The sequence below is a fragment of the Lactuca serriola genome, chromosome 2 (genome assembly GCF_051521515.1).
Source record: "Lactuca serriola cultivar US96UC23 chromosome 2, Lser_US96UC23_V15, whole genome shotgun sequence".
Lineage (NCBI taxonomy): Eukaryota > Viridiplantae > Streptophyta > Magnoliopsida > Asterales > Asteraceae > Lactuca > Lactuca serriola.
This window is the reverse complement of record NC_136409.1, coordinates 102417268-102440538: the sequence shown is the minus strand read 5'-3', so window position 1 is coordinate 102440538 and position 23271 is coordinate 102417268. Positions and strand designations below refer to the sequence as shown.

The following is a 23271-nucleotide window of genomic DNA, read 5'->3' as shown; positions in this document are numbered from 1 at the left end:
CATGATAAACGACAATACGCTATTCGTTTTCTATCACCAGGTGGTAGATGGTCCCCAAGGATGGTTTCTACTTCATGGCTAAGATCTGGGTGCATATGACAGCAAAATATTCGTCAAGCCCCATCAAAAACTCATACGCCCTCTCCTTCTCTTTCACTTCATTTAGTTGTTTCCTAATATGGCAATTACACCCATTGTACTTACAACAAGGCGTAGCAAGGACCATTTGATGTTCATCCCACATAGATTGAAGCTTGTTGTAATAAGTGGAAACAATGGTACCTTCTTGCCGCATGGAATTTAGGGTTTGATTCAATTCATAGGTGCGAAGAGCTCCTTCCTTTTCGAACCGTTCCTCTAAATCTCCCCAGATCTATGACGAGGTGTTTGCATATTGTACACTTGTTCGGATCTCTTTTTCCGTCGTAGTTGTTTGCTATCCTTTGATCATTGCATCGACACGTACCTACGCAGAGTGCATAGGTGACGTTGATTAAGGTTTCTTGATGGTGTTGTCGACCAACCTCATCTTATTTTCCACAAGCAAGAAATTCACCATCTCCTGCTTCCATTCGTTATAATTGTTATCGTGTAACATGTCGTTCTCCTGGACTTGTTTTGGATATTCAAAAGCATGAACGTAGAGAGACGAGTTGACATCAATTGTCTCTCCATCATCCACCTTCTTGTTGCCATCCGCTCCTTTCTCTCCCGCCACGGTCACCAGAAAGGCTTAATATCGAGTGTGAATTACCTGCTCTAATACCATGAAGATTATAGAAGGAGTACCAATTGGCTATATTTTTTTTATTGAATACATAGAGATATAAAATGGATCTCTGTTATATATGCAGGAAAGACAAAACAAACTCCCAGAAATAAACGGGGATAATACCTAAGTTAGAAAACATAAAGAAAGAAACAAATAATCTATAATCGTATGATATCTTTTATTTCCTTTACATCCATCTTCTTCTTCTCTGTTTTTAACTGTCGATCTGAATCTGCATGTCCTTCTGAACCCATAATCCTAGTTGCAAGTATTGATAAGTGGTGGCTAACAATTTATACTCGAGAATGGGTGTGTGGGAGAGGGATAGGAAGGCCAGTGAAGTAACGGCCAGAGGTATGGATAGTATTGCTGGTCCGCTAATGGTGATGGTGGGTGGCGGCTTTTGATTTCCAGAATCTAGGGTTCATAAAGATACATTAGATGGGCTGGGAACTTGTGGTATGATTCGAGGGTGTGGTTGACTTTTTTTTTAATTATTAATAATAGAAATTACAATAAAAATATGGAAAAAAAACAAACAAACAATAGGGATGGTTGGAGTGCAAAACAAAGATATGGACCAAACATGAAATTTGTGCAAACCACAAGGACGATTTCAAAATTTTGTTGATAGATTGACATTTATAAGTTTGCAATTTACATTGTCTGCTGATAATAGCTAATAAAAATTGCTTTTGTGGAATGTAAAGAGATATTGAAAAATGCGATGAAAAATTCAAATATTTACAAATGTAATAGGATATTTAGGGAGAGTAAGAAAATCTTTAATCCTTTTTTCACACATATTAATTTAAACAAATGCAAGGAGTGTTGCATTTACATACATAAAATGAAATACGTATAATAACAAAATGCAAGGGATGCGATTGAAAATGATTAAAAAATAACAGAATCTTTATTATGATGCATAAATAAAAAAAATAAAACGAAACTTAATAAAAATAACAAAGGATGTCGAGTATTAGATATGAAATCGACTTAGAAGTTTCAAAATACTATAATATAGTAAAAAACATAATTTTTAAAACCATATATTTTTGGATATCGAATATCGGAGTATTGAATATTTTTAAAATCACTATCCGAACCCGAATCTGAAAAATCAAATATCGGATATCCGTACGGATTTTCGAATCACATATCTGTTATTATCTATTTTAAACCTCCGATAAGTAGTTCCACAAAATATTGACGAGTCTTAGATCAATTCAGTCAAGAAACTCACTCACGAGACTAGTGATGTGCACATCATAGTGGAACAGTCTGTTTGCCTCCTATGGATACAAAGAATCATATTTTGATATGCACATTTTCTATGTTGATAAGAACAACCAACAAAGTGACATTTTATTGATAACATGTAAAACTTGCACATGCCTACCCATAAGCAGACACAAATAACTGTTGAACGTGTTGATAGATCCACATTAGAACATAGAAATTTTTTAACAAAAGACTCTCTTACTCAGTGAAATGTGGCATCCAATTCGTCGCTAAAGATGGAAAGAAGCGCATCCATTTGTTTAGCAGGAAGGGACACACCAATTTCAATATCAGCATCCGACTCTTTTGAAGCATTAACAGAAATCATACTAAAGTAATCGATTGATATGGTCTCATGTTTTGTTGGCTTACCCCATCCAAAATCCACATCATAGAACTTTATCTTCGGTGATCCTGACACATTAAACCCTCGCACTGGCGTAAATAGCAACTTAATCAACTTCTCCGAATCTTCAATCACTCCATTCTTCTTCTTTAGTGTTTCACTTAAAGTCTTTCTAATTAATTCAACAGCAGTAAGAAATCCATTGTCGCCTGCTAAGACTGTGGTTTTTATTTTTGCTGTGAAAGATGCGCCTATACAGTTACCAAAATAAGTTTCAGGAACCGGTGGATTTAGGCGAGACCTCCAATTCACACCAAAAAGAATCCTTTCTACGTCATCCTCTCCCTTCCTTTCTCCAATATGAACATAAGATTTGGCTATGCAATGCCACATATAAGCACATGCCACCGAAAAAGATGATATGTATTCCTGTTTTGGCAGTTGAGTGGATAACCAGTTCTTTAGCCCATTGATGCGTGCTTGGGTGAAGACAAAGGTGACCCGGACTTTATCTGTAGGGCTAACAAGCTGAGGAGGCTGGTATTCCATATTAATAGCTCGAGTCCCGGGTATATTTAAGGAGACTTCATCTAAGGAGCTCGGGTATTGAATCACTCTTTCATAAAAAGGTAAAGATCCACTAGCTAAGAAAAACTCATCTGTACCATGTTTAGCAATCGAGCTCCATGCCTTGACGAAATGATACCTTGTGCTTGCATCAGCAAGGGAGTGGTGGTTGGTGATCCCAATAGAGAAGCCGGAGTTAGGAAAAAGTGTAACTTGCGCTGAAAAAGTTGGGATGATAAGGTGGTCGGATCCTTGTTTTGCATGTCCCAATATAGGTACAAGTGGATAAAACATGTCACACTTACGAGTATGATTTCCTATAAGATCACTGAAATCAAGAGTACACTCGGCAATGGTAAATGCAACAGAGTCGCCCTCTACATGACGTATTTCGGGCTTTTTTTCAACAGTATTAGGAAATAGAATTAAGTTGCCAGCAAATGGGAAGAAGTGTTGAAGAGTGATTGATAATGAATTTTTGAGGTTCGGGACAATTGTTTCCAAGAAATATTGTTTAGTGTGAATGGAGTCATAAAAGAAAACCTGGTGGACAGGGTAGCGGGATAGCCAAATCGTGTCGAAGAAAGTAAGCGGGAGAATCCTGTCCCCAACGGTGGCAGGAGGCGCAGATACTTGGCTATTCTCAAGAACAGTCACCATATTTTTGCTCGTGGTTTGGATTATGCCAAAGTTTCTGGTTGATGGACATTTATAACCATGACAAAGATGAGTTTAATTTTTTTAATGGAAAATAACATAGTTTTTACAAAATTTATAAAATTGGAGTTCTGATCTTAAATAGCAACTGAGGCTATTTCATCAATTTTATACACATAAAGGTTATCTCGGATAAAAATTATAAGGTTTTTATAAAACTAATTATTTTTATATTTATATTTCTAATTTAATTTAACATTATACTACAACTTTATTATGATTCTTTTTTTTTTGTTTAATCTTATTTTATTTTTATTTTATTCTTATTTGATTTTGACTACCTAAAAAGGGTAAGCTATGTGTTAAAATATAAGAGAAAAAGAGTTAATGTTATTCCATTATGTATGGATAAAACGTTTTTATTTAGTAACTTAATGTTTTTACATTAAGTATAAATGCATAAAAGGTTTTATTTAATAAGTCATAAAAGTATTATTTAATAACTCATAAAAGTATCTAACTATTTTGACGTGTAGCGTTTTATATACTTTGTACCTTTTGGAAATTAACCACTTAGCAATACAATTGCAAGCCCAATTCACCTCAACTAAAATCATATATATATTTTTTATAAACTGTACTACAATATATTATTTTTTAATATTGACATGTTTAAAATAAAATGGTGTTGCTTATTGTTTTAAATGTATCCAAGGAAAACCAATAATTTATACAGTATATATATATATATATATATATATATATATATATATATATATATATATATATATATATATATATATATATATACTCACACACGAGTAATGCATAAAGGTTGTGATAAACACTATGCACGATCTGTGTAAGACTTTACTTAAAACCAAGATTGAATAATAAAACACTGAAAGTAAGTTGTTATTAATGATACGAAAGTTAAAGTGCATTGCTACAACAAGCAAATACAATATGATGTGATAAAAATATTTAGGTTCAACGGTAGTTCATATAAAAGAAATCAGTAACATTTTGTCTTTTGATAACAAGCTTATTATGAGGTTAAAACTATACAACAAACCCAAGGATAAATTCCATGAGTAATTTTAGGGCAATCCTTACTCAAATTTCCTTTCTCTTTACATATAACACACAATGAGATGGATAAGGATTAAAAAAGAAATACAAATGTAAATTATGAATCGTCATTATTCTTATCTTGAGCAACATACGTCATCAAGCTCTATAAAGAAACACAACCTTGAGTGACATGATTACCTTGATTAATTCAATTTCAGACTTCAAAAGAGTTCCAGTTTTCCCTAATTGTTCAATAACTTTGAAGGTTCAGACTTCAAAACAGAGACTGCCATAGTCTTTCAATTACTTATATATTTTGGAAGACCAAATGAATAGTAAATATTTTTCCCCTTCCGACTTTGGCCACAATAGTTTGAGGGGTTGACAATTTTAGTCCCTGCATGGTGAATGTTGTTCAATGATATATCCATTCTATATCTTTCTTTCTTCTCGATGCTTCTTCTTTTTATCTCTTCAAGTTTTTAATTCAGTGATTTTTTTGATTAATTTTCACTTGTTTTGATGTTGATAGGTGTGAGAAAGTTTTTGGATCGGCTTTAAGTCATCACTTTATGCAGAGTTGTGATTCTGAAGCTTTTGTTAAAGATGCCAAACTGCAAGGAACTCAAAACGAGAGCAAAAGTTCTAAAAAGACGCTGAAGGTAGGATATGGTTATACTTAATAATTACACTTGTATCATGTACATGCATGTTTCTTTGTGATGATGTTATGTATGTATGTAATAATTGAAGTTTTTTAAGTTAAATGTATGATGACATAAGCAAACATTCCAGGATGTGGTTACTGAAAACGAGATTGAGAAAAAGGCTGCTTGGTAAAGTTACTCTTCTTATTGATATTATAGCAAACATTAGGAGTCTGGATTATTTTTTTTTTTGTTTTTTTCAAACTTCTGCACTTTAAATTATTTCACCTGAAGGCAGAGATGAGTTCTAGAGTAATTAAGGGAGCTCCTTTTGAAATTATGTTTCCTCAATTCTTTTTACACTCATTATTCTAACTTATGGTGTAGCGGATCTAGACCCTTTAAGTGCGGTGCATGGACCCCACAATTTTTACTATTAAATAGCCCTCCAAAAATCTAATTTTTACGAAAAATTCCCTCTTTGACACACACTTTTACATTAAATACCCTCTTTGAAAAAAAATTACTTCAAAACCCAAAAATACGTTAAATTTTCAGAATTTTATAATTTTTGTATTTTTTGGACCCCGGTTAGATTTGGTTCTGGATCCGCCACTGCTGGTACTTCAACTCCAACAAAAGGTATAATGGAAGTGGTTGCACTAGAACAAAAGGAATTTTTGTAATTTTGTTGTCTACCGAATATAAACCAACACTGGTTTTTGAAAATCTTCCAAATACAACATCCTAGTTTTGTTTCAGTTCTTTTTAATGCAATTAACTTTAAAAATTTACCAATCACAACATCTTAGTTTCATTCTATTTCATTTATTAAGCATTGGACTTTAAATATCAATGAATTACAACATCCTACTTTCATTTTATCTAATTTTTAAAGCAATTTACTCTAAATGTTTACCAATTCCGACATCGTACTTTCATTTTATTTCACTTTAAAGCATTGTACTTTGAAAATCTACCAATTTGAGCATCCTACTTTGACTTTATGTTCTTTTAAAACTCTATAACTTCAAACTCTATGGCTTACAACATCTATTTTTATTTTTATTATCTAGATTCTTGCGTTTGGTCCGCTAAAAAGGTGAAAAAAATGGTGACTTTTTTTAAGTAGAACCACCCATTTTAGTCACTTTTAATGATTCACTACAAGAAAAATAGCCTTTTACGACGCGCAAACAACGACACTCATTGATTTATGTTACGCAATGGAGAGTGACGTTAAAAAAGTGTCATCTCTTCAAAAAATTTAAGGATTTAGGTCACGCATTATTGCGTGCCCTTAAATTAGCGTCATACGAGAAAAAATTAAAAACACGGAGGGCGCTGTATCTTAAATGGGCGTCCTCTATGAGTGTCGCTTTATAATTTTAATGAAAAGCACGTTTAGTAGATAGGGGGAAAATGAAATCCCTAAAATTTTGAACACCAGCCTTCATTTTTATCCTCCTATTTTGTTTCCTTCTTGCCCTAATTACGATCCTTTCTTCCCCCTCCATAGATTCGACTGCCGCCTTTCCTAGTTATCAACACTCCTTCCTTCGTTCCTCACTTGCCTTCTTCGCTTGACAATATCTCAAGAAGTACAACTCCGAAAGCGTACAAGTCGGACTTATGTGTCAGAACTCCGGTAGACTGAAATTCAGGCAACATGTAGCCTCGTGTGCCCTAAAATTTCACGAATCTTGAATTTGGCTTACTTGAATCTCGTTCCAAGCTGCTATCGGTTTCGCCACAGAGTTCCGCCGTTCCAAAAGCGCATATTTTCGCGTTGAGTGACTATGATTGGGTTACAATTATGCTTGAGTCGACGATTGGGTTACAATTATGCTTGAAAGTGTGAAGAACTTACATGCTTCATCTAATCATGTCATACTTCATGTTTGTATCACAAATATTGAAGGTCTATCCATTTCTTCTGACATATGGGTTTCAAAATTTGGGGTTTTTATGGGATTTGAAGTTATGGAGATGCAAGGTGCCCTCAAGGTGCTCGATGAAATGCCAGATTGTGTAAGTATATTTTTTTCATATTTGATTAGAAAAAGCGATAACAAAAATGCTTCCTCATCAACTCATCTTATGGGTTGTGCTTCTTTGTTTAAAACACGATTACAAATTGGGGAATCCTCCTCCTATCGCATCCTTCTCTAATTTCTTTCTTCTAATTTCTTTGTTTAATGATTTTTTCTAATTTCATATTGATTTCATCTCTTGTTTCTCTATTCACAGATCTTCCAATCATCAAGGATGTATTGGAGATTGCTAATGTATTAAACAGCAAATGGAAGGTAAGTAATACCTCAAAAAACATATTTGATACCTGATCTTCATTCCATACTCACCATATATATTCGAATGTTATTATTTTTTTTAATCTCCCGTTACTATTTATTTGAAATTTATTGCTTCTGTTATTCGTTTTGTAACAGAGGCAAGTGGAATTAATGTACATAATCACCTATGACATTCTTTTCGGACAGGTATCTTCACTTTCTAGGATGCCACATCATATAATATTTTCTTTAAATTAATCATATACATAATTTTAACATTTCTTCATAGGATTCATCTCTAACAGGAGATCTAGAAAAGTACCTTATTTTGAGGAAAAGTCAACTACAGTCAGCTCTTGCAAAGATCTTATTAAAGAAGGGAGCAAAACGTATAGAAGATTTAATGTCCCAATATAAGATTCCTGGTTTGTTCTACCAATAACATTCCACTTTATTATTTATAATTTACACAACCATATTTATTAAACGAGATCTATGATTTATCATTTATGTAGCAGATGTTAAAAAACCTCGCTATGTTCGTGTCAATACTCTGAAATTGGATGTTGAAACTGCTGTGTCTGAATTAAGCAAAGATAATATGGTAACATTAATATACATTATGGTACCCTATTTAATTTATCTTTTTTATTTTTCTGATTTTAGTTATAATAATCTTTATAGGTCGAGAAGGATGACATGATTCCCGATTTATTAGTGCTTCCACCAGCTACTGATTTGCACAATCATCCTTTGGTCACAAACGGAAGTGTATTTATGCAAGTAAGATTTAGTAATTTTTTTCATTTTGGTTTATTTTATTTCAGCCATAATTACTTTAATATATATATATATATATATATATATATATATATATATATATATATATATATATATATATATATTTTAGGGTAAGGCAAGTTCCATGGTGGCAGTTGCCTTTGGGCCTAAACCAGGGTGGGAAACATTGTAACTAGAGTTCATGCATGGGTATGCAGGAATGATGATGGGCATGAGATGGGTTCGATCACCGAACCATTTACGTGGATCCCACATGTTAAATCCAAGATCATCCTGTTCAATTGGGCATAGCATGACAGGGTTTGGCAAACACCAGTTGGTATAGACTCTGAAAAAACAGGAAACTAGCATACTAGGTATTGCATTGGGATAAAGTTGGCATACCTGAGCAACTAAAAGAGCCTCCGAAGGGGAAGTTGTTGATGATTTGTTTTCTGCTTATATGAATCTTGAAAATCTTGACACATTAAACTCTTCTGGAACTGACGATAAACAAGGAACTGAGAATCGTGAAGATTTAGATAGTCGAGCTAGTGGAACAAAAACAAATGGACGTGATAGCAGTGATAATGAAGCTACAAGTAGTGTTAATGATAAAGGGATTAAACGGAGTGCAGGTGGAGACATTGCTCCAACAACAAGGCATTATAGAAGTGTGTCAATGGATAGTTTTATGGGGAGGATGAACTTTGCTGATGAATCACCTAAGCTTCCTCCTTCTCCTGGAGGGCATATTGGTCAATTATCCCCAAATAATTCAATCGACTCAAATTCAAATACAAATACGTTTAGTTTGGAGTTTGGAAATGGTGAGTTTACAGGGGCTGAGCTCAAGAAAATCATGGCTAATGAGAAACTTGCAGAGATTGCTTTATCTGATCCCAAACGAGCCAAAAGGTATGTAGCTTTTTTCAAATTCATTAATATTTACATTATAATTGGAGAAATCTGAATATTTATTTTGATATTTGAATAAACAAATATATTTTTTATGTGATATGTTTTAGGATTTTGGCAAATCGACAATCTGCTGCAAGATCAAAAGAGAGGAAAATGCGTTACATTACAGAATTGGAGCACAAGGTATGTGTTTTACATCTAATTTCACCTGTGATATTTCAATTTTTTTTAGTTATAAATGATCAAATTTAAAGATTTCTCTGTTCGGATCTTCTAATTTCTCATTTCTACTGGTAATCTCTTATCCCTTCTTTCATTTTGTGTTGTTCAGATCTTCTAATTTCTCACATTCTAGCCCTATTTAATATCGTTAGTGTTATCCAATTTCAGCTTCAGTTGGTCTGATCTATTTGTTTTGTGTTTAATTAATGGATGTGGTTTACTTAGTTAATTGAATTTTAGTTAAATCGCAATGGAAGGATTATGTCTCACAATTGTAGATTGAGATAAGAATTTTTAAGAAAAAAAAATCAAAACAAAGCCTTAAATCGTTAAATTAAGGCTTAAATAAATTTGAGAAAAAGTGGATTTATGTTCGATAAATGTCACATAGAGTTCAAATATGTTCATTAACACAGATCTATTTCATTCGATTGACTATTTGTTTATTGCTACGCAAACCTGATTATCAAATTCATTTACATATATGATTATAAAAAAATTCATATGATTTTTCCTTCAGCTTCATGGAGTAGAAGCTATGTGTGCTGAGCTTATGCAATTACATGCTGGTATTAAGGAGTTGACTTCTACTCGCCAAAAAATTACTAGTCAAGTTCAGGGTATGACTCAAGATCTTGCTAGAGCTACTGTTGACCGGGTCTGGAACGAAATCGCAGCGCCGTGACGCCGAATCCGAACCAGCCCTCGCGTGTTTGGCTTCCAAGTGGATTAAGGGTAAAATGGTAACTGTCATTCCTTGAAGAGATGGAATGAAAAAATAAGGGTCTCATATGGTATGGAATGACATTCCTTCATTAATGGTTTTTTCCTTTCCAGTTTATCAACCAAGCAACATTTTTTACTTCTAACTTTATCAAAATGTTATTTTAAATCATAGCCTTTATTAAAGTGTTGGTTGACTTTTTATTGATATCTCTACTTCTAACTTTATCTTTAGCCTTTAATATAGTAGTGGCATGATTTAATATGTGTTTTATACAGAAGCGGGATAATTTGGGAGAAAGGGTTATGTCTTTAGCTTTTGATGTTATATCTCGACTTCTAGAAATAGCCCCAGTGAGTTTTCATTCTATTCCTTCTTATAAATGAATTATAATCATCTGGAAACAGGGATGGAGACTTGTTTCACCACTTTTCATCTTTGCTGTAGTCTGCAATTTTTCCAGCAATAGTAATGAATGAAAAGGTTTGATAGTTATTGCTTTATTATTTTTGTTTGTTATTATTATAAGTATTATCATGGTTGTTAATTGAAAATGCATTTGCATCAAAATCCTAACTGCAAGTAAGTAATGTTTACATTGAAATAATTTCTTCTTTAGGAGTAGGATATTATGGAGTGGGAGGAAGATTCAGATGAGTACATAAGAAAAAATCTCCCTTATGAACTGGTATGCACTTGTTCAAATTGTTTATTGGTTATACGAATTCAACCAACAGTAACTAATTGTGAGCCTGTGAAGTATTCTGATGGTCAACAACATGTAAATGAAGAAGAGGTTGTTGGTGAGGCATTTGAAGTTCTGTTTTGCAAAAACTTCAAAAGGTTTGACTAATTGACTTTCACTTCAATGTATCTTTAATTCTTGTTTTTCCTTTTTGACAGAATAACTTATTCCTTTTTTTGCAGGGTACTGAGAGACAAAAATGAGTTTTTGCAGAATATCTAGAATTAAAATTTCAATATTGCTACTAGAATATGAGTACATTGATTATGTTATGATAGAAAGATTGGTGACAAAATATCTAGAATTTAAATTCCAACATAACACATGAAAGGAGAACAAGAAGGATGTTTTTATAGAAGAACTGTTGTCGATTTCAATAAGTAAGAATATCGTGAATATGGGTAGCTACTTTTTTATTTTTATTTTTTAAATTTTGTTACAGATTAATGAATGGGAAATGGATTGTGGATGACAATTTAGAATATAGTGGCCATACAAGGGTAACCATTTTGAAATGTTATAAGTTTTTTTTTAATATTTATATTATTGTTATTATTACTTTTAAATATTTGCTTTAATGTTTGAATTAACTTTTTTCTTTCTTTGTTTTCATTTTTGGTTGAATTGTTTATATTCTGCAGCATATGGGTGATTTTAATTATCCAAGATTAGCTTACTTTGTTGCTGCAACATCTGGTTCAAACAAAGTACAATGCCAAAAAGTGCTTGAAGAGCTAGATGTAAGTCACATTTAATGTTCCATAAAGGTTTTCTGCTTCTTTTTGCCCAAAAAAGTTTCTCAAATACTTGGTTCTCATTTTTTCATTATATTCAATCTAGGTTTACAAACAATTGAGACTTAGTCTTGAGTTATTAAAGAAAGAAATGGAGATACAAAGGATTCTGATTACCCCTTCCTATACAATGTTTTTTTTTGTTTCTATGTATTTTGTGCATCAGGTAAAGTTGATGGAAGAAAGGAATATGAAGCCACTTGAATATAAAGGCAAGATGCAACTTTACTTAGTTGGAATTTGATGTACATAGTAGATTAGATGCAAATTTATATATTGTAAGAAATAGAATTGTATGACATTAAATTTATGCAATGGATTCTATTTTTTGTATATGAGTTATTTTCTATTATGAAACATTAAATACAAATTTAATTTGAAAATTAGTAAATCTATAAAGAATATTTTTTTTAAAACATTTATAATTATGATACGCAAAAATGTGTGTCATCTTCATTTATGACATGGCCTTTCTTGACAGAGGCTTTCTTGATACGCATTGCGTGTCATTAACACGCGCGTCGTAAGGTTACGACACGCGAATGCGTATCGTCTTCCTTTATGACAGGGCCTTCCTTGATACGCATTGCGTGTCGTAACCGCGCGTCGTAAATGCGCGTCATAAATGCGCGTCGTAAATGCGCGTCGTCTATAGACGACGCGCAAAAGTGCGTCGTCTCTCTTTATGACAGGGCCTTCCTTGACAGACATTTGCGCGTCGTCTGAGCGTTTTACGACGAGCAATGAGCGTCGTAAAAGGCCTTTTTTCTAGTAGTGATTAACTTGGTTGTGTAATGACATTGGTTAATAATGGATTTACTACGTTTCAAAAATGGTTAAATAAAATGTCTTGATAACAAAAATGACTAAAATATTAAAATAACTTCAATTACTTTTTTTTATATATTAGTATTTAAAAAGAATTGACGAAATGCTATTAACCAATGTTATAAGGTTGTATGACGTCCTAATGGGGCCCAATTGACTTGAAATGATGATTACAATACAGGTTAAATGTAAGACTTGCATTGATTTCCTCATCATAGGATTGTACTTTGAAAAATAAACCAATACCATTGAAGTGATCTAGGTGGGTATGATAGTTATTCCTGATATCTTATCTCCACGCCCATGTACTTGGTTGAATGGTTGTTTGATTGGTGATTTACTTTCTCAATTCTTTGGTATCTTCAGTTCTTCGGGTTTGGTAGATTGCTCATTAAAATACTTATGAGGACTTAATGTTTTGTTGGACTTTAGGAGAAGAAGCATTGCAGATGTCTTGCTTAAAGATCACATAGTCGGTTGGAGAAAATGGTTTGCTTGGCTAAATCTATGGGATGAGTCTTTTGTTCAAACACAAAGAATTATGTGGATTAAAATTAGTGGCATGCTGACCCATCTTTTGGATTCTTCCTTCGTTGATGTGGTGGCTAGGAATTTTGGTTGTATTCTGATCCTGTTTGATTGCTCAAAGGAGGCATTGAATTTATCGTTTAGAAGAGTGTGCATTTTAGCTAGACATGATCATATCATCAATTCGAGGTTTCTTGAAGAAAAAAGTCGTTTTTGGTTTGGCTGAAGGAGGATGGTGACGAATGGTCGCCCCCTTCTAGTTCCGTTGACTCAGATTCTGAGTCTGAATCTGATGATGATTTCAATATTATGGCTGGTGGGATTTTCATGGAAGATGAGATTAATAATCTTGAAGAGAATGGTGTCAACATCTCTGATAGAGAAAAGTCTGATCAATTCTCGCAGATTTCGGTATTAGAATAATATGGTTGTTGTTGATGAATCTATGGTTGGCTGTGGTGGGTTGGAAGATGGTGAGGCTGCCCGGAGTGGAAGGGTGAAAGACGCGCGGGAGCTAATGTGTCAACCCCCAAGATGTGTGAACACCACACCCGCCCCCACCTCCGGTGGGTTGGGTGTGGCGTGATATGGGAGACGGAACAAGACACGAGATTTGATTGGATATGCTCATTTTAACCGTTGCATATGAACGTTGAATAAAAAAAATAATTAATTATTTAATTACTCCACCTCTATATATATCACTCTTTTCTTTCATTTAAACACATACATTTTTTTCACATACAAACACATATATTCAACAAAAAAATTTCCTTTCTCAAATATTCTTATGGATCCAAACCAAAATACTTCACCCACCCCGAACACCCCAAACACTCCAAATTATCCGTTAGTGAATATTGGCTACATGCAATTGTTATCATCCCCCATTCAGCAACAACATCTATTTACTGATCTTTTATACCACCCGCACTACTACCAACAACAACAACCACCACAATTTGTTCAACCCCAATTTCAAGCCTTTCAACAACAACCTTCTTCGCAATTTCAATCCCAAACTTCCTAACGTCAACAAACTTCACAACCATCTCAAGTTCCATTATCTCAATCTCAACCCGTAAACCTCGACAATGAAGACGACGACGAACTGGTTGAAGAAGCATAACCAAGTCGTAGAAGGCAAAAAAATCAAAAGATCCAAGGAAAAAGAAAAATACGCAATAGACCGAGGAAGAGGATGAAACTTTAGCTAAAGCTTGGATTTTCATATCACAAGACGGAGATGTGGGCAATGCGCAATCGGGTCAAAGCTTTTGGAATCATGTTTTAGACCATTTCCACACGTTATTAGGAAAGCAAACGAGCCGGACATACGATACGATCAATACTAAATGGAGCGACCATCGAGCGGCTTGCACCAAATTTAACGGTGTATTTGACGATTTTAAAAATATGCATCAAAGTGGTAGTGATAAATTAATGTTTATTATTCTGACTTAGTCAATAGTTGTTTGTTGTACATTGACTTAGGTCCCGTTTGATACGTATCTTTCCAGGTCCAAACATATCTTTCTGGCTGAATGGACCGGAAAGACTGTTTAACTTGCACAAAAAAATGGTCTTTCCCGGTAAGATATGTCTTTCCCAGAAAGCCTTAAAATCATATCTTTCTGGCTGAATGAGCTGGAAAGACAATTATGCACCAAACCCGCCTCTTTCTTTCTTTCTTGGATTATTAATTTTTTTAAATAATTTTTTTTTAAATTTATTTTTTATTGAATTATTTTTTTCATCATCCAGCACACAGTCAATCAGATGTACAATCAAATAACATGGTTTCTTTCCCAGTCAGAAAACTTTCACAGATAGCACTTTACCATACAACACTTTCCTAGAAAGAAACTATCAAACGGGACCTTAGTCCTTAGCATAGTTGCACGTGTGCCCTACTGTTTAGCTTTTCTTGTTACTCCTTTCATTTTATATATATCACTGTATGTTGGCCAAAGGATAGATCGATATACACAATTGTTTTTCTCTCTCTTGTTCTTTATGGTATCAGAGCCCTAATTTTTTTTTCCCTTTTCTTCTACCTGTTACTTGCAGACTACCATGGCTACTCCACGTACCAGTCAACAACTTCTTGCTGCAGCCAACATCGCCTCTACAAATCTTAATTTCCAAATTCCTTCCATTAGCATCAAGCTTGACAGTGAAAATTACTCTCTATGGCGCACCACTATCATTTCTGCCCTTGAAACCTTTGATTTAGAATCATTTATTCTCAATCCTATGCCGCCTCCGACAACACTTTCCACCACCGAGGAATCTTGGTACAATCACTACCACTCCGAATCCGGAGTTCACTACCTGGAAGAAGAGGGACCGTTTTGTTCTTCTTTGGATCAAATCCACTTTATCGGAGCATTGTCTTGCCACAGTTGCCCGATCCTTCTCTTCTTAGCATGTTTGGCAAGCCCTAGAATGTACTTTCTAGGCCCAAACTCACGCTCGGCGTATGGCAATGAAGACTCAACTCTCTCCATGCTAGAGTATATAGAGCGCAAGCGTTTTATTGCTGATTCTCTGGCAGGAGATCTCACTCCTGTGTCTGACGAAGATCTCATCAATTATATTCTCAACGGACTTGATGCTTCTTATGGTGCCTTTACCTCTGCCTTTTGGATGAAGTCTAATAATGCTATTGTTGATGATATGGTGGGACATCTACTTCAGGAAGTGGCTCGATTGGAACTCGAAACTGCTCGTCAGGCGTCACTGCAATTTCCTCCTGTCTCCAAGCCTTCTCTACAAGCAAATGCTACTTCTCGATCCCAAGACTGGTCCATTCCACATTCTCGCTCTTCTGGAAATTCATCTACCAACTACAAAGTTCCTACTCAACAATCCGATCAACGCCGCAGACAGGTTCAATGTCAAATTTGTAACAAGCAAGGTCATGAAGCCATAGATTGTTGGCAGCGGGGAAATCAAGCCATCCAGACATCCGAATCCTAAAGACACGACCAAGCAAGCTTACACAATAAATTGTAGCAGTCCTTCTGCTATAATAGACCCAAACTGGTACCTTGATACAGGTGCAATAGACCATGTGTCACCTGACCTCAATAAGCTCCAGGTTTCTGATCCTTACACATGTGAGGAAAAACTTCAAGTCGGGATTGGTAGCCAACTCTCAATTTCACATTATGGCTCATCTTCTCTCTCTAATTTACATTTACCAAGTGTGTTTATTGTTCCAAACTTAACCAAAAGTCTACTCAGTGTTTCAAAACTCACAAATGATAATCAAGTTTTGATGGAATTTTGGCTTAATCACTGTACTGTTAAGCCCTTTCAAGGAAAACCGGTACTTCACGGCCACGTTGCTAATGGGCTCTATCGTCTTACTCCACCAACCAATAAATATCACTCTTCTATGGCTCTTTCTGGTGTTCATGAATGGCTAACACAACAGACTTGCACATCCACATGAAACTATTCTCAAAAGTCTCGTGTCCCGCTTTCAACTTCCTACTACATCAAATAAATTATCACCTGTGTGTGAACCGTGTCAGTTAGGCAAAAGTCATCGACTGCCTTTATTGCATTCTCATATTTCTTCTAGTACACCTTTTGAGTTATTGTACTCTGATGTATGGGGGCCTTCTCCTCTACTTTCAATTAATGGAAATCGCTATTTTATTCTCTTTGTTGATAAATTCACAAAATTTGTTTGGATTTATTTTGTATCTCAAAAATCGCAGCTTCTTTCAGTTTTTATTAACTTTCGGAACATGATTAAAACAAAATTAGGTTCTGACATCAAAAACCTTCAAACAGATTATGGTAGGGAATTTCGTCCTGTCTCCTCATATCTCCAAACCTATGCCATCAACCATCGTGTTTCCTGTCCATACACTTCAGCACAAAATGGTGCTGTTGAACGTCTGAATAGGTTAATCGTTGAAAAAGGCTTGTCCCTCCTAGCTCAGTCTTCCCTTTCTCAAGAATTCTTGGAACATGCTTTTAAAACAGCTACCTATATCCATAACCGCACCATCACTCCCAAGATCAACTATCAATCACCTTATTCCAAACTTTATAACAAAACTCCTGACTATGCTTTTCTTCGAACCTTTGGTTGCTTGTGCTATCCTTTCTTACGCCCATACAACGCTCACAAAATGGATTTCCGCTCTCTTCCTTGTATATTTATTGGGTATATTGCATCACATAAAGGGTACTTATGTTTCCATCAACCCACATCTAGAATATATATCTCTCAACATGTTGTTTTCAATGAAGAAGTTTATCCTTCCACAAACTTGTAGAATCAATCTACTTCTACTACCTCGTTACAGCCGGTCTCTTCCACCCTTCTCGATCATGCCTCCACACTACAGTCTTTATCAAACGAGCACAAACCTGTATCACAAGGTTCTCCAGCCCCATCACAATCTACTTCTCCTACTTCATCGTGTCATTCACATACTTCATCACCTCCTTCACATACTTCGTCACCTCCTTCACACCAACGTTCTACCATCAGTTCCCAAGCTAAACACTCTATTCCCAGTAACTATCGTCCATCTCAACAAAATCAGCACCCTATGGTTACAAGAGCTCGTACAAACTCTCTCAAGCCCAAATCAATCCATACTTCTACTATTGACTATACTTCAACTGAACCTCGTCATACTTCTCAAGCTTTTAAACATACTTGTTGGTTAAATGCAATGAAGTTAGAATATGATGCCCTGATGCGAAATAAGACTTGGTCTCTTGTCCCTCGTCCCGCTAATGTCAATCCTGTTACTTGTAAGTGGATTTTCAGGATCAAGCGAAACTCGGATGTATCAATCGAGCGTTATAAATCTCGTCTTGTAGCACGTGGATTCAACCAAGAGCATGGAGTAAATTTCTTTGATACTTTTAGTCCGGTGATTAAGCCAACTACCATCCATCTAGTTCTTTCAGTGGCTCTTTCTCGTGGTTGGGAAATTCAGCAGCTAGACATAAATAACGTGTTCTTGAATGGTGATTTATCGGAGGAGGTTTATATGGAATAACCCAAGGGTTTTGAAGATCCATACCGACCACATCATGTGTGTCACCTACATAAGGCCATTTATGGATTGAAATAGGCACCTCGAGCTTGGTTTACTAAGCTAAAACACCATCTTACCATTAAGGGATTTTGAGCTTGTCACTCCGACAACTCACTCTTCGTATACTCCTCTCACCTAGCCATTGTTTATATCCTTGTTTATGTTGATGATCTCATTATTACAGGTGACAACATCAAAGACCTTGGAAATCTACACTATTTTCTTGGTGTGAAAATTATCCGAAACCATACTGGTCTCACTATGTCTTAAAAGGGATACATTGAAGATGTTCTTACTCGTACTAAAATGACAAACTCGAAGCCCATCTCGACCCCTGCAGATACTTCTACTCCTTTACAAAAAGATGGTGAACCTTTCTTTGATTCCAAACATTATCGACAGGTTGTTGGCTCTCTACAATATGAAACCATAACTCAACACGACATCTCATATGCGGTTAATCGTGTTTGTCAATATATGCATTCCCCTAAAACTCAACATTGACAAGTTGTAAAGCGCATCTTGAGGTATCTGAATGGCACTTTAGATCATTGTCTTCACTTAGCACCAACCAAAGCTCCTTCTCTCTTGGCCTATTCGGATGCCGGTTGGATCTCAGACAAGGATGATAGTAGATCCCAATATGGATTTGCAGTATTTCATGGCAAAAATTTGATTAGCTGGACATCTAGAAAACAGAGAGTGCTTGCTCGGTCCAGCATAGAAGCAGAATATCGTGCACTTACGTATACTTCCGCTGAAATATTATGGGTAAATCAACTGCTGTGTAATTTACAAGTCACTCTTCAACAGCCTCCTATAATTCTATGTGACAACATTAGTGCAACTTTCATGTGCAAAAATCCAATAATTAGTTCCAGGTCAAAGCATATCAATCTAGATTTTCACTTTTTCAGAGAGCAAGTTGAAACAGGGGCTCTAAAAATTTGTCATGTTTCTTCTTTGATCAGCTAGCCAACATATTTACAAAGCCCCTGAATAAAGAAAAAATCAGCAATCTTCGTTTCAAGCTTCAAGTCAAACCTACCCTTCAGCTTGTAGGGGTGATAAATTAATGTTTATTATTCTGACTTAGTCCATAGTTGTTTGTTGTACATTGACTTAGTCCTTAGCATAGTTGCATGTGTGCCCTACTGTTTAGCTTTTCTTGTTACTCCTTTCATTGTATATATATCACTTCATTGAGTGTGTGTGTATATATATATATATATATCACTGTATGTTTGCCAAAGGATAAATTGATATATACAATTGTTTTTCTCTCTCTTGTTCTTTAGGTAGCAACGATTTCAACATTTTATCAACTGCGTTGTACCAATACAAAATAACCAACAATGTTAAACCGTTTGCCAACCAAAAAGCATGGGAAGTTTCTCGCAATCGTCCAAAATGGGTCCTTTATCCGTAAACGACGCATATGGGATCTACCACCGATTCCAACAAAAGTCTGAGTACATCCGAGTCGGACATTGGTGTTAACCTCGACCCGACGACCTCAATGATGAGTTCGACGCCACTGAGGGGGAGGGTCCACCGGACGTCCAACTTCGTCGACCACCGGGAAGGGACAAAGCAAGAAAGGGGGCGTCTTCTAGCGGAAAATAAACCAATGAGGACGTACTAGCACAGAAAATCAACAAAACTATAAGTTTTTTAGATTTTTTTAGTCAAACGGAGGAACAACGTCGCCGACAATTGGCACTCACCGATCTTCAAATTATAAACACGGTGCCGCAACCGAATCTCGACCCGGAAAATTTAAGGGCGTTTTTTGAAAATTCAACGAGAAGTTCTCCACAAATATCGCAACTAGATTCTTGTTTTTATGTTTTTTTAGTAATTTAGGTTTAATTTTCTATGTTACTTTTATGTTTTTTTAGAGGTAGCACCACTTTTTCGGTGGGTTGGGTGTGAAGCTGACGTGATTCAAAGGTGGCACCCCTTTCTCGGTGGATTAGTGGTGACCACTCCCCACAGCTTGAGATTAATGAAGTTAACGCCTCGATACATGTTGATGATGTTGAGGCTCATGTGAACAGAGGATGCGATGACGATAGGGTTGATGATGTTGAGCTGCAGTTTAGCGATAATCATTTGGGCTTTAGTGTCTCTAGTAGGCCCATAGGTAATTCTCTAGTGGACTCAGACCATTCCAATCCTAATATTGACTTTCCTTTCTCTAATCATGGACCGGAGACCTTCATGGAAGATAATTTTATCCCAGACCTAAATAAAGATGTTGAATTCGATGTGAGAATATCTGAGATTAATGAATTTGGGGATAAAGTTGTAAATGGAGTCAAAACACGTAAAAACGAACACTCTTCAAGGCAAAGCTAGATATAGAAAGAATAAAAGATCGAAATCATATGAGACTAGAAGAAAATCTAAATATGGTTCGGATGAGGTGAGCTCTGCTGCTTCTATTAACTCGATCTTTATAGAATTACTTAGACTATGGAATTAGGTGAAGAAGTGAGATTTAACTCAATGGTTCTAGTCGAGCCATGTCGGATATTATTAAAGGTGAAGGTGTTCAAAAGAAATGTCAATGAATTGTCTCTCAGTAAACATTAGAGGTGTTGGTGGGTCCTGGATTAGCGAGGACGGTAAATATCTTAGTAAATTGGATCGTTTTCTTGCTTGTAGTACATTTACGGAGAAATAGGGTTTATCTTCTGCAATCATTCTTCCTAGGAAATTTTCCTGATCACTAACCTATTATGTTATCATGTTATCGAGTCAGTGCTTTGATTTTGGTCCAGTGCCTTTTGGCTTCTTTAATTCTTGGCTTTCGTTGGGGTGCTTTGATGGTATTGTTAAGAAGGCTTGGGAATAGTCATTTCCGTCCGGTAAGTCTTACAGGAGATTTGCTCATAAACTCAAGCCAATTAAAAAATGTTAAGATGGAGGAGCAAAACCTTCTTTTGTCAAAAAATTGATCACATTGAACTAATTGCTGAAGAGCGATCTTAACAACTCCAGAAAGAGATTGTCGTGAAAAATGGAAGATCAGATTCATGGATTTAGATGCAATTTACAGATCTAATTTGAAGCAAAAAGCTCGTTTGAGATGGGACATTGATGGCGATGAGAACTCTAAGTTTTTTCATGGTATTGTTAACAATAATAAGCGGAAAAATCGAATTAATGGGCTGAATTTGGATGGTGATTGGGTTTCAGAGCCGTAAAAAGTTAAAAATGAAGTTTGGAAGTTTTTTCCAATAAATTTAAAGAGCCATTGTATAATCGTCCGAAAATCATAAGTAACCGTTTCTAGAAGTTGTCGGTTGATGATGTTAAGTTACTAACGGCTTCGTTTAGTGAAGAGGAGATCCGTAATGCTATTTGGAGTTGCAGTAGTGACAAGGCGCTAGGACGGATGATGGGTTTACCTTCAACCTTTTGAAGTATTATTGGGACTTGACTAAAAGGGATATTATTTTGTCCGTTAAAGAATTTAAGGCTTCGGGTATCTTCGCAGGAGGCTGTAACTCTTCCTTTATCTCTTTAGTCCCAAAAACTAGTGATCTGTTATCTTTGAAAGATTATAGATCAATTAATCTTGTGGGTTGCTTGTATAAGATCCTCACAAAAATTCTTGCTAATCGGTTGAAGCTTGTTTTAGACAAGATAATTAGCCTAGAGCAATCGGCATACGTTAATGGTAGAAGTATCTTGGATAGCTTGCTTTTGCTCAATGAAATTGTCTCATGGGCCAAAAAAGTAAGGAAAAAGGTTTAATTTTTAAAGTTGATTTGGACAAAGAATGTGACTCTTTGAGTTGGTAGTTCTTGGATTTTATCATGGAGCAAATGGAGGATGGGTGGAAATAGCGTAGATGTATTAGAGGTTGTATTTCTATGGAGATGGCTTGCGATCTTCATCACTTTCATTGTCTTTCTATTGGAAATAACGGACCTTCTATATCTCATCTTATGTATGTTGATGACGTTACATTTATTGGCGGTTGGTCGGAGATAAATTTTGTGAATCTTAATAGATTACCTCGTTACTTTTTTATTGCTTCAGTTTTGAAGGTGAATCTTCACAAAAGTAAGGTGTATGGTATTGGTGTTGATAATTTGGAGGTTAACAGACTTTCCAGCATCTTCAAATGTGAGTCCGTTTCATTTCTGTATATTTATCTTGGGTTTCTAGTGGGGATGAATATGAAACTTGCCAAAAATTGGAATCTAGTAATGGAGAAGTTAAGAAGAGGTTATCAAATTGGAAGGTGAAAGCGTTGTCTTTTGGTAGTCGTCTCACTCATGTGAATTCGGTCTTAAATAGATTGCCTCTGAACTATTTTTCTATCTTTGGAGCTCCAAGGAAGATCATTCTTATGCTTGATGGTATTAGAAAGAGGTTTCTTTGGGTCAATGATGGTGAAAAGAGAAAAATAAATTTGGTTTCTTGGGATTTGGTCACTAAACCTAAGAGAGAGGGAGGTCCCGGTGTGGATTCTCTCGAGTCTGCTAATTTGGCTCTTCTTGCCAAATGGTGGCAGAGATTAAAAAATGAAGGAGGTAATTCCTTTTGGTCTTCATGCATTAAGTCAATCCATAAATTAAAACTCATTGATGATAAACCTATTGCCAAGAATTCCATAAAAGGTGTGTGGTTAAGTATATCTCAAATGGATGTTGACTTGCATGATTAGGGTTTGCCCCTTTCTGAGCTTTTAAAAAGGTTGTTCGAGATGGTAGTGGCGCTTATTTTTGGAAATATTTGTTGTGGAGATATTCCTTTGAAAGACTTATTTTCGAAATTGTATGCTTTAGAGACAAACAAAGATCATCTTATTTTAGATAAATGCAATAATGAGAATGATGTTGGTTCAAGGTGGATTTAGAGCTGGTCCAGACAGCTTAGGAGAGGTAGGGAGGCTGCCTAATTTTCAGATTTAATTGTTTGGCTTAGCAGCTTTTAGTTTGTTGGTGGAACGGACAGGTGGCGGAAGGATGATGTTAGTATTGATTTCTCTATTAA

General features: G+C 35.5%; 2 protein-coding genes and 1 pseudogene across 9 annotated transcripts; 2 read left to right on the top strand and 1 right to left on the bottom strand.

The window, feature by feature from the left end:
* Window positions 1–2115: 2115 nt before the first annotated feature.
* On the bottom strand, window positions 2116–3735 carry LOC145086567 (malonyl-coenzyme A:anthocyanin 3-O-glucoside-6''-O-malonyltransferase pseudogene; annotated as a pseudogene).
* A 1168-nt stretch (window positions 3736–4903) lies between these two features.
* On the top strand, window positions 4904–12160 carry LOC145086565 (bZIP transcription factor 29-like). 8 transcript variants are annotated; one of them, XM_079024373.1, is made up of 15 exons: window positions 4915–5104; window positions 5233–5362; window positions 6867–7378; window positions 7598–7656; window positions 7798–7848; window positions 7931–8066; window positions 8157–8245; window positions 8326–8424; window positions 8640–9339; window positions 9450–9525; window positions 10085–10358; window positions 10567–10771; window positions 10908–11131; window positions 11216–11533; window positions 11675–12160. In XM_079024373.1, exons 9-11 carry the CDS (start codon window positions 8885–8887, stop codon window positions 10247–10249), a joined length of 696 nt encoding a protein of 231 aa, XP_078880499.1. In that variant the 5' UTR covers window positions 4915–5104; window positions 5233–5362; window positions 6867–7378; window positions 7598–7656; window positions 7798–7848; window positions 7931–8066; window positions 8157–8245; window positions 8326–8424; window positions 8640–8884; the 3' UTR covers window positions 10250–10358; window positions 10567–10771; window positions 10908–11131; window positions 11216–11533; window positions 11675–12160. The 8 variants fall into 8 exon arrangements, with proteins under 8 accessions (XP_078880504.1, XP_078880499.1, XP_078880502.1 ...); XM_079024376.1 differs by having other exon boundaries at window positions 10085–10641; window positions 10736–10771; XM_079024375.1 differs by having other exon boundaries at window positions 10085–10771; window positions 11675–11773; window positions 11994–12160.
* LOC145089430 (25S rRNA (cytosine-C(5))-methyltransferase NSUN5-like) lies at window positions 7193–8474 on the top strand. The gene is made up of 7 exons (XM_079027869.1): window positions 7193–7382; window positions 7598–7656; window positions 7798–7848; window positions 7931–8066; window positions 8157–8245; window positions 8326–8424; window positions 8469–8474. The coding sequence occupies exons 1-7, from the start codon at window positions 7193–7195 to the stop codon at window positions 8472–8474; spliced, it is 630 nt and encodes a 209-aa protein (XP_078883995.1).
* Window positions 12161–23271: the final 11111 nt, after the last annotated feature.

Bases quoted from the DNA above. Each gene is read 5' to 3' on its own strand.
- LOC145089430 (XM_079027869.1), top strand. From the start codon at position 7,193: ATGCTTGAAAGTGTGAAGAACTTACATGCTTCATCTAATCATGTCATA. The intron at 7,657-7,797 runs GTAAGTAATACC...GTTTTGTAACAG, and splicing joins TATTAAACAGCAAATGGAAG to AGGCAAGTGGAATTAATGTA. The intron at 7,849-7,930 runs GTATCTTCACTT...ATTTCTTCATAG, and splicing joins ATGACATTCTTTTCGGACAG to GATTCATCTCTAACAGGAGA.
- LOC145086565 (XM_079024378.1), top strand. From the start codon at position 8,885: ATGAATCTTGAAAATCTTGACACATTAAACTCTTCTGGAACTGACGAT. The intron at 9,340-9,449 runs GTATGTAGCTTT...GATATGTTTTAG, and splicing joins GATCCCAAACGAGCCAAAAG to GATTTTGGCAAATCGACAAT. The intron at 9,526-10,084 runs GTATGTGTTTTA...TTTTTCCTTCAG, and splicing joins TTACAGAATTGGAGCACAAG to CTTCATGGAGTAGAAGCTAT.